This window comes from Triplophysa rosa, linkage group LG2, assembly GCF_024868665.1.
Source record: "Triplophysa rosa linkage group LG2, Trosa_1v2, whole genome shotgun sequence".
NCBI lineage: Eukaryota > Metazoa > Chordata > Actinopteri > Cypriniformes > Nemacheilidae > Triplophysa > Triplophysa rosa.
In genome coordinates, this window is record NC_079891.1 from 22,964,081 (window position 1) to 22,982,426 (window position 18,346).

An 18,346-nucleotide genomic window follows, 5' to 3' on the forward strand; every position below is an offset into this window, starting at 1 on the left:
GAATATTGTAAACTGAGGCCATCAACCTCAAAATAACCTATTAGATTTACTGCATGGTGCCTGTGCAATGACAACTATAATATAAGCATGCAATTCATCCAGAAGCGGTCGGGCAAAATGAATGCAATCGATTAAATAATAAGCAATGAGCACTGACCCCTTTAAAATACCCTATCATGCTAAATGGCATGTGAGTCAAATAAGATTATATAAAATGATAATGTATAGTGATTTAAGTAATGTAAGTAACTAATGTGAGCTTCCATAAGGTTAAGTGCTTACTGGTTGTGATGACAGCATGTGAGGGAAGGAATCCTCCAGGACCTATTTATAACTTATCCTTATGTTAGGCTATATTAGGCACATCTTCCCACGAGACACTACAGTCAGCTGGGCATCATGCGTTGCTTCTTACTCTCAAACCATTCAGACATGCCAATGGAGGTTTCAGAAGGTCACTGATAAATAACTCTGGGAGTCTGGAGGTCAGAGAGTGCAGAGTGTTGCTGATAGAACATCTTTAGTATTTATTTAAATAAACGTCTGACCAAAACTACTTTTGTGTTAGAAAGGAATGGAACCAAATTGGTAGGTGTGTATATTTTATGAAAACTGACCACTTTAAAACACTAATCTATCTAGATTATGTAAAGATTATTGCTGCTTCTATTGTTTACCTCATTTTTAAATCGCTTTGGATAAAAGCGTCTGCTAAATGACTAAATGTAAATGTAAACAGCCGATGTAGCTTTAAGGGATAAGTCACCCAAAAATCTCATAATTTACTCACCCTCAGGTTGTTCCAAATCTATATTAATTTCTTTGTTCTGCTGAACACAAATTAAGATATTTCGAAGAATGTCAATAACCAAACATTTACTGCCAGAGTTGGGAAAAAATAAATACTATTGGAGTCAATGGAGGATGAGATCTGTTTGGTTACTGACATTCTTCAAAATATCATTATTTGTGTTCAGTAGAACAAAGAAATTTATACAGGTTTGGACAATTTGATGGTGAGTAAATGATGATAGAATTTTCATTTTTGGGTGAGCTATACCTAACTGGAAGAACTAGATATCCTGAAGTCATGGGTCTGATCCCTATAACACAATGATAATTCATTGAACGCATCATTGGCTGATTTGGATAGCATCTGCCAAATGTATGAATATACATATCAAAGTTAGAATACCCAGACATACAGGTAGTACCTCAAGTAACAATGTTACCATTTTTGGGGAGGATCTCTTGTCAAAAGATGACCCAATGTTGCTGTTCTGACACAAGAGCCAAAGGATAAGTTTGGAGTCAGTGGGGTTTCCCCTTTCATGTCAAATGTGACCTTGGCACCTGGTAACTGATCTGCTCTGCCAGTTGTCAAGTTCCCATTTTGGTTCTGTGACTCACTGGCCACATCGAGAGTCATTTAATTTTAGGCATTGCAACATTCCAAAAAAAGGAGCGATGAGATAGGAACAAGAGGGAGATTGAGATGGGAGGGAGCTTGTTTCAGATAAAGATTCATGGTCTGTTCATATACTCATGAGTTGTAATATGTGTTCTCACAGAGGTAATGGGACAGAAACAGGACAAGGGGATTGAAAAAGAAGAAGCCCTGTCCGATGCTTTCAATGACTGTGAGATGATCTTAAACCAGGAGGAGGAACATTTCAACAGCTCTGGATCTAGAGCCCATCAGATATTTAGTAACTCAGACACCTCTCCACTGAAGGACTGTCCAGGTCACGAACCAACACGACCTAATGACAATGGTGAGCCCCTGCTTAACCAGGGAGGAAAAAAGATCAGCTGGAGTTACGACACAAATGTTTCGCAGAATGCCGGGACACCAAATCCTCAACTGAGCCTGGCAGGAGGTCCATGTGCCTTAGAATTAGAAACGCTCATAAACTACACAACTGCTACGGACAGGGAGGGCATATCTAGTGCTGTGGACCAGCAACACGCTTGCAAAATGAAAGGAATGACTAACAAAACTCATCCTAGAGGTTCTCGAGAGATGTTAGAAGGTCCTCGTCCAGGGAATTCGACGGAGGTAGTTAAGTGTGTTGAGAAGAATGAGACATGGACAACATATGACACAGGAGCAAAAGAGAAAATGATGGATGATATGGGAATAAAACGAACATCTTTGGAAAAACACTCAAAGGAACAATTAGAGAATGCTGAGTTACTTGAAAGTAAGTCATTCCAGGAAGAAGATAAAGATGAACGTTTGAAAAATTCCCAAACATCGTATGAGTTTGATCAAATCATTTGTGACCAGGGTTGGACTGGAAGAGTTCAACAAAAAGAAAGCAACACGGACAGACTTGAGTACTTGAAAACAGATGATTCTTTGCACTTGGAGACGGTGACCACCGATTGTCCGTCAATCACTGGACTTCACTCACATTCAACCACTGACAGCGTAACAGGTCAGATACGGTGTCGGCGCTCCAGTAGGCAGGATTTAGGTTTCCAGAGGGACAGAAATATCAGTTCAGTATCACCCAGCGTGACTGATATGTCAACATGTGTTTTGAAAGAGCCTAACGGTGCCACAGAGGCGTATAGTAATTTTACAACAACACACAAAGGAAGCTTTGAAAACGACCAAAGAAACCGGACTATCCATGCATCATTGCCAATGCTGAGAGGACATGAGTCTATTAGTCGTGAATGCAGCCAAAGTGAAGGTAAGAACAAACTCTTGAATATTCCTGTTGATGAAACTCGATTGGTTCAGGAGAACTGTTTATTAAAATGCAAAGTGACACCATTTGACTCATCTGACACTGAGATTGATACGGAACCCACAAATGCAGACGTAGCTCCGGTCTTATTGAGAATTGAGGAAGACTTTTAACAAGAGGTATTACGCACATTCCATCCAGATTTGAAGCACAGCAATACTTTGTCTGAGCTGCCTAAGGTTTTGTTTCACACTGAGAAGCAAACCGTTGACAAAGGGGCATTTAATGTAATGGAAAAACGCTCAACAGCCATGTCATCTGAGAGTTTATTTGAATCCAGGGCTAAAAAAGTCCTGGTTAGCAATGCACCTCACCCAGCTAAAACGGTTGTGTTTGGAGCCCACTCACAGTGTGTGAAAAGAGACGGCTAGTATCATACAGCTGTTCTGTCACCATCCACAGAAAATCATCTGAACGGAATAAGTAATGCTTCACCTTCACTTGAGTTATCAGGTGAAAGAAGTCAAATTCAAAAAGATATTCCAGACAAACAGATAAGTGACACTGAGGTCATTTGCTTAGGTCATAAAGGGCATCTGGGAAAAAGAGTCTGCGATCCAAAGACCTACATGTGTCTGGATGACACAAATACACAGAATGCTTCATTTAATGCCAAAGTGAAGGAATCATGTACCTGTTTGTATACAATTGACATAAAGAGTTTCAATTCTTTCTCTCACTCAGATTTAGATGTTGGTGATGGAAACGCTGCGAAAGCTTCTTTGCAAAAGGAAAAAGAACCTCTGCATTTCACTGCCGTGATCACACCGCCACTTCAGATTCATACCTTTCCCGATCAGAGGGCAAAGAAATCATCTGACATCTCCCATTTGTACGTTCCTCACGCTGAGAAACAAAGTATGATTCCCGACATATTATCCGCAAACCCTCAGGCAGACAAAAAGACGAAAGGACCACCACCACCTGTTCCAAAGAAACCAAAAAATCCCTTTAAAAAAGGCCGCAAGGGGTCTGCTTCTCATTCCGTAGATGAGCCACGCGAATACTCAGACCTACTGCTCAAGAATATCAAAATGGGCAGAAGGCAGGCAGCATTGGAATCATTTGAGGATTTTAATAGGCATCCGTCATGTTTGGATATGTTACCTTACTGCATGTCCATAGAGACTAATGTTCCAAGACACTGTGTAGTCTTTTACGATGAATTGGTTTCAAATGATTTTGACAATTTGACAGCAACTGGTGAAGACCCTCGTGAAGATGAACTGAAAGATCTGAGTATGTCTCAGCTGAGACCGTTATTAGAAAGAAAAGCAAAAATCAAGGGCCCGCCACCTCCCGTGCCAAAAAAGCCTCGGAATCCTTTTGCTGAAACTGACGTGGAAAAGATCAGTGGAAACATGGACTATTCCTCGAAATGTGGTCAACCTGACTCTGAAAACTACATGGACATTATGGATGAAGATGAATCTACACCTACCATGATGCCAAACAGACATTCTCATCTTGCCTGCAGAATGTCAAGTAGCGATTCTTCTGGGTCAGAAGAAGATGAACTCTCCAGATTCAGGCCCGTCGCTGAACTCATCAGAGACACCAACAAAATCCAGGAGAAAGTGATACGCCACAGCAGGACAAACATCATGGAAGCCAGACCAGATGTTACAGTGGGAAGTCAGAGTCTAAAAGTATCGCAGATGAAGACAGCCTTTGATGTCAAAAAAGCTCCAAATAAAATAGAAAGAAGATCCTCGCCAAAGAGAGGTAAGGCAGATGTTCAAGCTGATTACAGGAACATTCAGTATAGTGACAGAGTTTAGGAGAATCTTGATAAAATATGTCTGGAGTTTAGGTTAAAACTCAAAACAGAGATCTAGTCATCTCCAGTGTCTTGTCGCTGGCATAACTATATTTTCTAAACACCTAATACAGTAGTACTTTGAAATACCTTACACTAAAAAAGGAATTTGCTCCCTCCCTGTCTAATTTACTAAAACTGATAGTTCACCCAAAAATGAAAATTCTGTCATCATTCACTCACACTCTTGTCATTTCAAACCTGTATGACTTTTTTACTTCTGCAGAACACAAAAGAAGATATTTTGAAGAATGTTGGTAACCAAACAACAGCGGTACCCGTAAACTTGCACTGGTTTTGTGTCTATAGAGGTGAATGGGTACCACTGATGTTCAGTTATTCTTCAAAATATCTTCTTTTGTGTTCTGCAGAAAAAAGTCATGCAGGTTTGAAATGACAAGAGGGTGAGTAAATGATGACAGATTTTTCATTTTTGAGTGAACTATAACTTTTTAACTTTTGTGTTGTGTTACAATAGAATTGCATGCTTTGCTTGAGACTGCATTAGGAGAGTTGTAATTCAAATTAAGTGTTATTTTATGTGTTTTTCAAAAAAGAAAACATTTTAAATTCATTTAAAGGTATAAAGTTTTGAGGTTACTATCATTCAGAATAGTGGTGCTTCACAATGCCATCAAAAACAATGGCTAAATGGTTATAAAGAACTGTTAGCACCAGGGCTGGACTAGGACGTTAAATTGGCCCTGGCATTTTTGACCAGCTTCGGCCCTCCACCATTTGTATCGATGGGGGGGGGGGCTGTCATTGCCTTTCCTGCATACATGTCCGATTCGCAATTGCATTCGTGTTCCGTGCATACGCGCCCGATTCACGCTTCTAATCCGTCCATCTCTCCGGCCCATGCGTCCGTTTCGGCCCAAAAAGTACATCGGCCCACTGGGAAAATGCCCGGTATGCCCGATTACCAATCCAGCCCTGGTTAGCACCCAAAGAACCTTTCTATACTTCACAAACGTTTTTTTTACAACAGAAAAGGTTCTTCAGATCATGGAAAATAAAAAAATGGTTCTTCTATAAGAACCTTTGTAAATGGTTCACTGGGGAACCAAATTAGTTCTATCTATAATAATCTATAATCTATAGTAATGCTGTATATAACTTTCAAAGCATTTGTAGTACTAGAAAAATTACAATTTAAAGCCACATTTAAAGTAAAAATATTTCAGAACTTGAAGCAAAATCTGAAAGTTCTACATATACAAACATTGTCTTTGTTTAACGAATATAAATTTGGCAACTTGAACATTTTTTCAGCTTGAAGATTTTTTTAGTGTAGTGTCAGATACAGTACCCCTCTGTACATTGGTTACAATTAAATAATCATTGGTTTACAATTATCTGACATCATTACAGTATCATGACACGACACCACAACATGCTGTTTTGTATGGACAACTCAATTTGACTGACATGTTTTATCAAATATTTTAATTTTCTTTTCTGTTTAAAGGGGTCATATGACACGGCTAAAACGAATATTATTATTTGTTTTAGATGTAATGCAAGACGTCGTAATTCACATGACGTCACGCATCTTCCGTTCTGCCGCGAAGCAGTGTATCATTACTTCCGCTAGCACTCCAGTTCATAAGGTGGCGGTAATGCACCTATAAGCTGATTTGCCAACCGCCAGTAAAACTCAAGAAGAAGAAGTTACTTCCGCTCGCGCCTCAGAATGGAGTTTACCAAGTGGCTTGCACATCTGCCACAAATACGTCTAGATGATGTACAACGTCTTGCAGACAAATTTTCGCTAACGACAAGATCAAAGCTAGAGAAAGGATACAAATTCTTCGTTGAACAGTACCTGTTTGATTATGAAGGTAAGTGTTTTGTTTTGTTTTTGTGTTAGCGAAGGTGCTAGGATAAGTACTTGAATACGTGTTCTGTCAGTTTTTTTTCTCACTGTTGTTAAATTCCAGCGCCACGGCAAAACGGAAGTTCTTCTTCTTCTTCTTCTTCTTGTTTGTTGCAAGACGGATGTTATGATACACTGCTTTGCAAAAAGGCGGAAGTTAAGTGACGTCATTGTGAAAAGGGCGTATGTGTATACACGATTTAAGGTTCAAAAACGCTGTATTTTCCACATACCGTGCATGTTTGTATCTCCTCTTTGCCCCGCCTCTCTGAAACGCACGGATTTTGAACAAAGCTCATCACTCTGAAAAGTGAGGTGTGCTATGATTGGCCAGTTAACCAGTGCGTAGTGTTTGGTCGAATACTGCAAGCATGTGACGGAAATGTAACGCCTCTTACTGATGGCATTGTGAAGTACCACTATTCTTTTCTGTTACCATATTTGGAAAGTAATTGTACTGACAGGTACGCCCACCTCACTTGCATATACTTTTGGGCGGTCTTAGTCAAATCATACCAGGAACTGACGTAGATTTGTGGGGGTTTGGTTACACGAGGTGTTTCAGGCAGGTCTGGGTGAGCATTTGCTTTTAGATAGAATGCATTTTTGGTTCCAACACTTTAATTTTTGCAATTTTAAGTGTCTAATGCATGGGCAACTAATAACACACAAAAGACACAGAAAAACATGTATTCGCGCCATATGACCCCTTTAATGGACAGTTCACCCAAAAATCATTTACTCACCCTCAGGTTGTTCCAAACATGTAAATTGTGTACTGCTGAACACAAAGGAAAGATATTTGGAAAAATGTCAATAACCAAACAGATCTCATCCCCCCGGTTTGGAACAATCTGACGTGAGTAAATGATGAACGAATTTTCATTTTTGGGTGAACTGTCCCTTTCAGGAGTGCTGGTGACAGATCATGATCCACTAAAACGCTTTTTGTTTAGAAGTAACCAGAAGCTGAAAATAAGACTTTAAATTTGATTTTATGGCACACTGCACTTTGTAACATAATCCAACTGTTTAGACTGGACACGACGTCATCCTTTTTCACTCTTAACATTATTATTAGACTTCCATAACCTTATCAGCTGATCAGATGCGTGTGATCATTATTCACAGTGTTTGTACATACTGTATGATATAAGGCACAGTCTTGTATTTTTATTTCAAATGTGCTTACACATTTAAAATACCTGTCGGTGAGTGTGGTACAATTTGTACCACTGCTCATTCACACACAGTGATGTCCATGTAGGAGGACATTAGGAGGAGGGGAGGGGAGAGGAGAACAAGGGCGTTTTCTCCCGTTCATTCAGAATAAAGGAGAGGAGGGAAGCTATTGTGGCTAGCCGCAATTCACTGAGAGTCACCAGCACAACTGAATCTGTGAGAAAATAAATTAATGCTTTGAATTTAATGCTTTGAGAGGCGCGGTACTGATAAAGGTGAGCATTTCGCATTTTGTCATATTCATGCACGGCAGGTCAGTGGTGCAATAGCCTCTGCCGGAATGCTAGCTCGATTTTAGCAAGCATCACTGATTTATACAAGCTCTGGAAACCGCTAATACCTATCCGCAAAACTTGCGCCCGTGCATGAGCGTTTGCAGGGCTTTTCGTTCGTATTGCATTATTTTCGGACGTGTGAAAACAGATACGGTGGTTGATCGGCATGCATACGTGCGAGATGAGCAGAAACGCTGAGATATTAATTGAAAGTTGACCATCATGACCTGTGCCGGGTACGTAGCTCACATGTAAATCAAAGGAGCACCTCGCATTTGGTCATTCAGTGCATGCAAAAACATGTTGAGTTGAAAACAAGCTGCATTACAAAAATGTATTCGTAAAATGCGTTTTCCCATGTTTTTCATTCATTTATTCAGCTAGCGGTTAGCTCTTTTTCTCACACCAGCAGAAGCCTGCCTATCTATCGATTAGGCTATGTCATGTTTTTCACTCTCGCACTATAAGCGAATCTTTTATTTTTTCATTCTGTTATTTCCCTAACCTTTATTTTATATTCTTTTTCCTTTATTTATGTTTTAGCTGATTTGTAGTGGTTTTTATTTTTCGCCGGGATGCTTACCATCAATAACGCAGCTCGGCCATTAGAAAGCAAACACACACGGCCATACATCTGACCTATTTCCAACACCACATCCGTGACTTCTTTATAATGACCACATTTCATTCACGCAAACATTGTTTATTTTTATTTTTATTTAGACACAAAAAGCATCATATTATCTTAGCAATAACGGTCTGAGATACCACCTGATAGTGCACATAATGTATTAATAAAGGCAGCTAATAACCGTTGATTACTAATGTATAATTACCCACATGAATTAATATATCAGTTGCATTAGCGTATATATTATAAATAATCAGTAATTTATAAGATTCGGTATTTCAAAACCGGTCTACCTACACTGCATATTCGTGCATCATCAGCAGGAGCAGCTCTCATGGGCTAGGCGTGTGCAACATTTTTGGCCATTACAGTGCACTCGAAGATGCTTTCTAAGTAGTAGCTAAGATGCTTGTAAGATTTTGTGCTGTAAGGAACAAAGTCATGCTCTCTATAATTGATTGTTTGTCTTGTTTGTGGAATCTTTATAAGGTTCTAGCTGTTAACAAGTAATTAATGCATTAACAAACAATCCTTGTACACAGTTTATTTCATGATAATTCAGCATTTACAAATAGACTATATGTTTAAATCAAATGTTGTGATTGTTAGCATTAGTTTATGCAACATGAAATAACATAAATAATTGTACTAACATTAATATGGATTAATGAATGCTGAAAAACTATTGTTAGTTCATGTTATTTACTACAATTACTAATTTTAACGATTACAACCTTATAAACCTTAACCTTGTAAAGTGTTATTTTTTAACAGTCAGGTTACAGGTATAGGTTGTTTTATTTCCAAAATATACTTAATATTAATATACTTTATGTACATGCAGGTTTATTTGACACGATCAAAAATGTATTTTTGTTGCTGAAGGAGTCTAGCCTTCTTGGCTCACACAAGTATAACTGCATTTGAATTTTTTTCTCCTCGTCTTGATGTGGTAATGCATGCAGAGTAAAATGGAAAAATGTTTCCAGTTCACAGCCCATCTTGCCCTAATATGGTACTGTCAATATTAATACTAAAATGAAAAAAGCATTGAAAATGCATTCATTTATCTGCCATTAGGAATGTACCATAGACCTTTTATTAACTTTCTGAATGTTTAAATATAATTATATACTATCTATAAATGTCCCTAAATATAGATAAATATCGTTAGATAATATTTGTGTTCTATCACTATTATAATAATTTTACAAATAATTGAATTGAATTAAATTTTATTTATATAGCGCTTTTTACAGTTTTGCATTGTTGCAAAGCAGCTTTATGCAATCAGGCAGGGGTAACTATAGTAAAGAAATAAAAAATAAGAAATGAAAAAGAAATAGATAGATAAAGAAATAAATGAACAACTACATGACAAATATATGGTATTATAATGCATGGTAATACTGCCATTTTTCTCGATACAATGTACATTAGTGAAACTGAAATAAACACTTGTCAACCAAAAGCCATAAATTGTTTAAAAGCATTATTACATTATGCATACACAATATCAGTAATCATCCTTATTTAATGGTTACTTTCGCAAGGTTATTTACAATATTATAATGTGTGTATTATTAAGTGAAAGTGACCTATTTGTCAGGTATGGTGACCCATACCCGAAATGTGACCTCTGCATTTAACCCATCCAGAGAGTAGTGAACACACGCACAGCAAGTCGTGAACACACGTACACCCGGAGCAGTGGGCAGCTATCACTGCAGCGCCCGGGGAGCAAGTAGGGGTAACGTGCCTTGCTCAAGGGCACCTCAGTCGTTACCTGCCGGCCCTGAGAATGGAACCGGCAACCTTCTGGTCACGAGTCCGACTCTCTAACCATTAGTCCACAACTGACCCATTAACATGATATCAGTAATCCTGGTTAATATCACAGTTACCAAAAGTCATCAAAGTTAATAATACACAGGGCTATTTACTTACTGGTTTCAATACATACTTTATTATGCACCCTAATTTTAAAAAAGAACATAACATAATCACAAACATTCTCTCCTCTTCTGTAGAAATGATCAGACGAGTGGTACGGCAGAGTAAATTCCGTCATGTGTTTGGCCAGGCGGTGAAGAATGATCAGTGCTATGATGACATTAGGGTTTCACGAGTTACCTGGGACAGTGCCTTTTGTGCAGTAAACCCCAAATTTGTTGCGATTATTGTGGAAGCTAGTGGAGGTGGAGCTTTTCTTGTGCTCCCTCTGCAAAAGGTAAGCCATAACTCCAATTACAACATCTTAGAACATTTGTTCCAAATAATATAAGCAGGGCTGGGGAGTTAAATATTTTACATACTTAAAATACAAAATTTGAGTAACTGTTTTTCATTACAGTTACTTTTTAAATGGTGGTAATAAAATTACAGCTACATCTGAAAAGTATTTTAGATTACCAAAGTGATTACTTGAATTTTAATGGTATTTATTTCATTTAAACCATATATTAACTGTAACGGGCAATTAATGTACACAGCAGTCTGTGATTCTCTGACAATCTGCAAAAGCATCCTAAACTACAGTTCTGCTCGTTTCGTTTCATGCCCCTTGCAGAATATGCAAAATTGGAATAAAAAAAAAAAAAATATATATATACAGTATATATATATATATATATATATATATAAATCTGGGTTCATAGAAATTGCATATTCATTTTATTTAGTACTGTTCTGAATAAGCTATTTCATGCAATAGAAGTTTACATGTACTCCATAACACAAACTGAGTGAATTTATACAAATTTGAAAATGTACATACCCTTGAATCTTAATGTCTGTGGTTACCTGAATGATCAACGACTCTTTTCATGTTTTGTGATAGTTGTTTGTGAGTCCCTTGTTTAAGTGATTTGTTTAGGTAATTGCGACTTTTTATCTCACAGTTCTCACAATTGCAGAGTTTATAACTCACAAATCTGATTTATATTCTTAGAATTGTGATATACACTCGCAATTGCAGACTATAATGTCCAATGAGAGAAAAAACACAGACTTTTTTTCTCAGAATTTTGAGTTTGTGAAAAAAAAATCTGAATTGTTATAAAGTCAGAATTGCATGAAATAAACTTGCGAGATCTCGCAGATGTGAGTTTTTCATTCAATTCTGATTTCATAACTTCTGAATTTAGTGACGGAAACAAGTTTCCATGAAACACAATGCATTTGTCACAGGATGGTGTGTACCAAGCGCACGGCAAGGAGTATATTCCAAAAGTAGAGCTGTAATAATAAATCCAGATAGAAAGAGAATCCAACAAGAGTAATAGCCACATGTTTCCCAGAAGACAAAATAAGTACAATTTAGCCTCCAATTCAACAAAGTTTACACACCCCAGCTCTTAATGCATTGTGTTTCCTTCTTGAGTTTAAGCAGTTTTTCCTTTTATTTTTTCTAAGATTTTCTGCCTTTTTGCTTTAAGATATATTGTGGAAAACTGATGTTGTTTAAAATAATATGCAGAGGAAAACCAAGTCCTCTGTTTGGTGGTCCCTTTGTGTTACGTACCTTATCAGTATTCCAAAGTATTCTAAAGTATTTCAATTAAGTTACAGAACTTGTGTAATCTAACGAAATATTTTACAAATTACTTTTTAAAGCATGTATTTTGTATTCTGTAGTGAAATACATTTTAAAAGTAACCTTCCCAGCCCTGAATATAAGTTAGTGTAGAATTGATTCAGTGAGAAGAGTGCATGTTTTTTTTTTCCTGGAAATCTTGTGTTTAAAATAATTTAGTCATTTTTATGCTTTTAAAATGCTTGAGAAAACTAAATTGTTTGTATGAATGATGCCACCATTTAGTTATCTTTCAAAGTGGTGGTTGAAGAACTTATTACTTGTTATGCTTGGTCAGAACAAGAATTCATATAAATTCATGCTGTCTGTCACTGCTTCTTGTTTGCAGACGGGTCGTATTGATAAGGCTTATCCCACTGTTTGCGGTCACACAGGCCCAGTGTTGGACATCGACTGGTGTCCACACAATGATCACGTCGTTGCCAGTGGTTCTGAAGATTGTACAGTAATGGTATGCTCAGCTCCTTTACTTATACTTTCATAGAAACCCTGTTCAGGAATCTGGAAGAGTACATTTTGCCACATTTGTCACACAGGTGTGGCAGATCCCAGAGAATGGCCTCACCTCAGCTCTCTCTGAGCCAGTCGTGGTGTTGGAGGGTCACTCCAAGAGGGTGGGGATTGTGACATGGCATCCGACAGCCCGAAATGTTGTGTTAAGTGCAGGTAAGGGTGCTGAAAATGTTTTTCTTTGGTATTTTAGATTTCAGATTACAATGTAACATTTTTGAATTCTCAGTATTCATATAAATATCTATGTCCATAATGGTCTCGATCATAATGGTCAATATTCCTTGACATGAACATTTTAATATAATATAAAAAACATTTAAACAATACTTCATGCATTTATTGAATATTTATTGATTTAAATTAAAAATTGGATTTTGTTTTTCATTTATGGGCTACTTACAAAGATATTTAACATTCTTATGCCCATTCTCTTTATCATCAAGCCTTACATCAATGTAATCATTTATATTAGATAAAAGAAATATACAGTATATAGAGAAAAATCTTCATATTACATAAAGGATTGATAAAGAGACTAACATTTAGCTACTTGCACAATATAATGTAAAAAATGCATTCTTCAATAGAATTTTGATAAACCAGTTCACAAAATCCTCACCCACATGCATCTGTTTTAGTGTGTGGCTGAACAATCAAAGAACCACTTTTGTCTTCCCTCCTCCATCAGGATGTGATAATCTCATCATCATTTGGAACGTGGGCACTGGAGAAGCCCTGATCAACTTGGAGGACATGCATCCCGACGTGATCTTCAGCGTCTGCTGGAGTCGCAGTGGCAGCCTCATTTGTACAGCTTGCAAGGACAAGAAAGTGCGCGTTATTGATCCGCGCAAAGGGAAGATCATCGCAGTGAGTGAACACATCTCATTATACTGAGGCCTTGTAGGTTGATCTTTTTATTTAGTGGTTAACTGTCTCACTGACATCGATGATAACAGGAGAAGGAGAAGGCCCACGAGGGGGCGCGGCCAATGAGGGCCATTTTTCTGGCTGATGGAAACATCTTCACCACTGGTTTCAGTCGAATGAGTGAACGACAGCTGGCGTTATGGAATCCAGTAAGTCAAACATATCAAAATCAATTTTTTTAAACGGTGTGTCATGAAATATTTTGACATATGTCCTTTTCAGAAAAACATGGAGGAGCCGATATCTGTGCATGAAATGGACACCAGTAATGGAGTGCTGCTGCCCTTCTATGACCCTGACACTAATGTTGTCTACCTGTGTGGAAAGGTCAGCTTGCTTTTTTGTTTTTTGACACATGCAACATCCATCCGTCCATCCTATGAATTTAGAGCAGCAAAACTTGAAAACAACAAAACCTGTTTTCTGTTCCAGGGTGACAGCAGCATCCGTTACTTTGAGATTACGGACGAGGCACCGTATGTGCACTACCTCAATACGTTTTCCAGCAAGGAGCCTCAGAGAGGCATGGGCTATATGCCTAAAAGAGGTTTAGATGTCAACAAGTGTGAGATAGCCAGGTATGCACCTCTACGTGTGTTTCTTTATTTTATATATTTTTAAAGGATTTTACATTGTTGTACTGTAAGTGATCCCATCCAGATGAATCTGTTACCTGCCATATTATATCAGCTCTGTCGTGATTATGGTTCTGAGTGATGTATCATGACGGATGCTGTACTCATGCTGCTAGGTTTATTTCGTACAGTAGGGGGAGCCTTTAGTCTGTTATGTGCTGTGGGTGGCAGTGTAATGTAGCAGTGATCAGGGCTTGCTGTGGTTCTAAATGTCATTGAAGGTCATTTGAAAATGAATGATCATTGCAAGGTTCATTAGTTTTAGTGTCAATGCTGTCTTAAATGCTTAAATCTGGTATTTAATGATTATTGATATTGATATGTATAGATTAAAGGAACAGTTCACCTTCAAAATGAAAATTCTGTCATCATTTACTCAATATGTTGTCATTTTAAACCTGTATGATTTTCTTTCTTCTGCAAAACACAAGAAAAGATATTTTGAAATATGTTGATAATCGTCAAAACCATTGGTCCCCATTGACTTCTATTGTATGGATATTGTATGCCATGTCTGGCATTTAAAAAAGTATTTGTTGCCTTGGAATTACAAGGATCTATCTGCATTCTGAACAGTTTTGAGATATTAAGCTTCAAAATTGTTGCATTCCATTTGACTTTATAGCTAGAACCTTTTTGTTTTGTAAAAAAAGTCCCAAAATGTCCACATTGTAAACAAAAAAAACATGACATGATGTAAATACGTTGTCACAGAAGCACATGCGAATAACTCAGTTTTGAGTTGTTCCTTGCAAATAAATTGTTTTAAGAAAAAAAATAGTAGCAATTTGAAATATGTCCAGCTTAAGATCCTAAAAGCTTTTTTCTTTGTCAGCTTTTTCTCTTTCACTTTGTGTTTTTGGGATTTTTGGATATGCTGTTGTTATGAAAGCTTGTCATCATTACAATAACACCTGTCTGTTTCTTCTCAGGTTTTATAAACTTCATGAGAGAAAATGTGAGCCAATTATCATGACCGTTCCTAGAAAGGTATTTTTGGTTTCTTTTTGGTTTTATTCCTAAAAATATTCTAAACTGCAGTCAGTAACAAAGATGTTTAACAGCATTCAATATGCTCCTGTAGCTGAATTAACGAAATGTTGCATTAACAATGCAAAAGTTACACTGATAAAAAAGATGGGTAGCACTTTATTTTACAGTCCTGTTTCCCATGTACATACATAATAACTAGGTACTCACCCTGAACCTACCCCTAGCCCTAAACTTAGGTTCTTACACTTACGGTCAAATAAAAAGTGCAACCAAAATTTGTGTAGATTGAACGCACTGTTAAGTCGCTTTGGATAAAAGCATCTAGCAAATGCAGAAATGTAGATATGACAATACATACACTTTGTGGGAAGGATGTAATTATTTTGAATATGATTCCAAATATGTCAGAGTCACAGTGTCTAAAATATAAAGTGCAGTTTTATCATACTTCTCTGTTGTATTTATTTTGTGTCTTATTAGCCATGCAACATAATGAGCATTTCTTGTCTCCTTTGTTCTTGGCAGTCAGACCTCTTCCAGGATGACCTGTATCCAGACACAGCGGGTCCAGACCCCGCACTAGAGGCGGAGGAGTGGTTTGAAGGCAAGAATGGTGATCCGATCCTGATCTCCCTCAAACACGGCTACTTTCCGGGCAAGAACCGTGACCTCAAAGTAGTCAAGAAAAACGTGCTGGATAACAAGGCGCCCAAAAAGGTGGAGGAACCACCTATTCCTCCGAAGCCCGCATCCCCCCAGATCACCAGAGTAAGGCTGATGATTTAAAGCATGGGTTTCCGTTCCTCAATTGATAAATTGTAAAAGTGAAGGTGTTTTATTGTGAACACGTTGGCCAATGTTTTTATCTCGAAAACATAAAATGCGTATCACTTTTTCTTTAGAGGCCTTATTTTCGTATTTATCCTATAATGTGTTGCTTTATAACATCTGCAGTAGTATAGGTTTATTCAAATTGCAAATGCTCTGTACGTTATCAGCATCTGATAAGGACAAAGGACACATTCAGAAACTGCAGTGAGTTTATTTTGTGCTTTCTTTTGTGTCTGTAGAAGAACGAAGTAAAGTTAGAGGAGCTTCTTCGAGAAGTCAAGTCCCTTAGAGATCTGGTCACACTGCAGGACAGAAGAATCACCAAACTGGAAGAGCAGGTGTCCAAAGTGGCAATCTAAGACACTGGTGATGGTCCGGGCCATTATTGCGTCAATACGGAGAGAGTGAGATTCAGTTGGGCAGGGGGGTCAGTCACTGCCAAAATTCTCAATTTGACTCGATCATTCCGCTTGGTGTTTCTCACAACCTCAAGCAACATTCCAAGATGGACTTTTACTTTCTGTCAAGTCTCCCCCAAGCATTCGCCTAGCAACAGGAAATTTGTGGCGATGAGTGCTCACTGGTTTTAACTGATGTTTTACATTTTGTTAAAGATTTTCTTACTTTTTATGTTATTGTAACACGGTATCCATAAGTATTCAGATATTAACCGGTATGTTACAGAGTGTCGTTGTATATACACATCAGTATTTCTCTTTCCTTTTGTTGTGCTGCCACATTTATTTCTACTTTTGTATGTTTTTCCAGTCGTAGATGGAGCGGCTTATTGAAAAACAAGGATTTTCATGTCATACGATTCAAAGTGAGACATCAGCAAAAAAAGGCAGTTTGACCTGTGTTGATGTGATTTTGAAGTGATTGTAAAGGTCATTGATACTTCAGAAACTAATCATAGATACGTATATTATTAAGCGAAGAAACGTTCATTACCATTCAAACATTTGGAGTGCTTAAGAGTAAAACACACATAGCAAACAAACTAAAGTAGCAATGAGCTGCTCACTTGACATGTAGGATTTTAAAAGAGGTTCAGTCCCATGTAGTGATCATAACTGGAGTATTAAGCACATGCAGCTTTATTGCCTGTTTTTAGATCCATCTCAATAATTATTAAGCATCCAACAACAGGGTTTTTCAAAAGAAACCACATTCAATGAAAACAATATATCAAAAAGCAATAACATAATGTTGCAACCATGAGAACATAAACCTGACTTTGATACATGGTTGGCACGTATTGCTCGAAATGCATTATTCATGCATTATGCTCACACACCTACAGTACAACTGTTTCAACTTGACAGTAGTCATAAAATTACTGTCGCACCTCAGGAAATCCACCACTTTGAAGTCAAATCTTGGATGCTCAACATTCAGCATTTGCATGAAAATGGTTTTGCTGTTGTTTTGATTCAGAAAGACTTTTTCATGATCTGTATTCTCCAGTTTGCCCCAGCATTTCAATAGTCACATCATGTTACAGAATAATGGACTGACGTGCTCTGATATGTGGACTTGGCTTTAAGAGGCAGTGGCTACCGGGGAGCTCTTCTGATGTACATGTACTGTAAATGTATTGGTGCCTCTTTGTGTGTTTCTGGTTTTAGACAGACTTCCTCAGTCGATCACTGCAGGGGGGGAGGCGATGTCCATGAATCCGAGCACTTATCTGTGTCCTGAACAGTCTTGTGCATGCATTCCAAATTTCACCTAAAAATAAAAAGGTTGACTACAATAAATCTGGTCATTCATACTTGAGACGTCTGGTGTTTGAAGAATTTTAATATTTTAAAGAGATGTTTGGGACCAAGTAAAAAGGAAAAAAATATATAGGGTCATATATTAAATAAAAAACGTCTCGGTTACGGATGTATGACGTTGTGTCGAGACAGAATGGGGTTTGAACTTGAGAACCTATCATCTCTGATTGTACTTTTAAAAGGCCAATGAACTTGGCAATTGGGAATGGCATGCCAGTCTCCACCCCGTGAATACGGGTATAAAAGGAATGGTGTGGATGGTGTTCCCATTCATTCACCTTTTGGGCTGAGGAACCTGAGAGGCATTCTCGGTCGCTGCAGCGGACCCCATTCGGCAAAACGTCTCGTTCCCTCCATCAGGGAACAGAGGTTACATCCGTAACCGAGGCATTCCCTTTCTGTCGGTCTCTCGACGTTGTGTCGAGACAGAATGGGGTCCCTATACGAAACGCCACAGCACTGA

The 18,346-nt window shown here is 38.0% G+C and overlaps 1 protein-coding gene across 1 annotated transcript; it reads left to right on the plus strand.

Moving 5' to 3' along the window:
* The first annotated feature begins 1,554 nt into the window (after positions 1-1,554).
* On the plus strand, positions 1,555-17,878 carry coro1cb (coronin, actin binding protein, 1Cb). The gene is made up of 12 exons (XM_057359602.1): positions 1,555-2,702; positions 3,444-4,484; positions 10,636-10,835; positions 12,529-12,651; positions 12,737-12,866; positions 13,402-13,583; positions 13,673-13,792; positions 13,866-13,970; positions 14,076-14,221; positions 15,211-15,268; positions 15,797-16,039; positions 16,342-17,878. The coding sequence occupies exons 1-12, from the start codon at positions 1,577-1,579 to the stop codon at positions 16,459-16,461; spliced, it is 3,594 nt and encodes a 1,197-aa protein (XP_057215585.1). The 5' UTR covers positions 1,555-1,576; the 3' UTR covers positions 16,462-17,878.
* Positions 17,879-18,346: the final 468 nt, after the last annotated feature.

Excerpts from the sequence above, each read along its gene's own strand:
- coro1cb (XM_057359602.1), top strand. The coding sequence starts at position 1,577 with ATGGGACAGAAACAGGACAAGGGGATTGAAAAAGAAGAAGCCCTGTCC. Across the intron at positions 12,652-12,736 it reads CTGAAGATTGTACAGTAATG|GTGTGGCAGATCCCAGAGAA; the intron begins GTATGCTCAGCT and ends TTTGTCACACAG. Across the intron at positions 13,584-13,672 it reads GCAAAGGGAAGATCATCGCA|GAGAAGGAGAAGGCCCACGA; the intron begins GTGAGTGAACAC and ends CGATGATAACAG.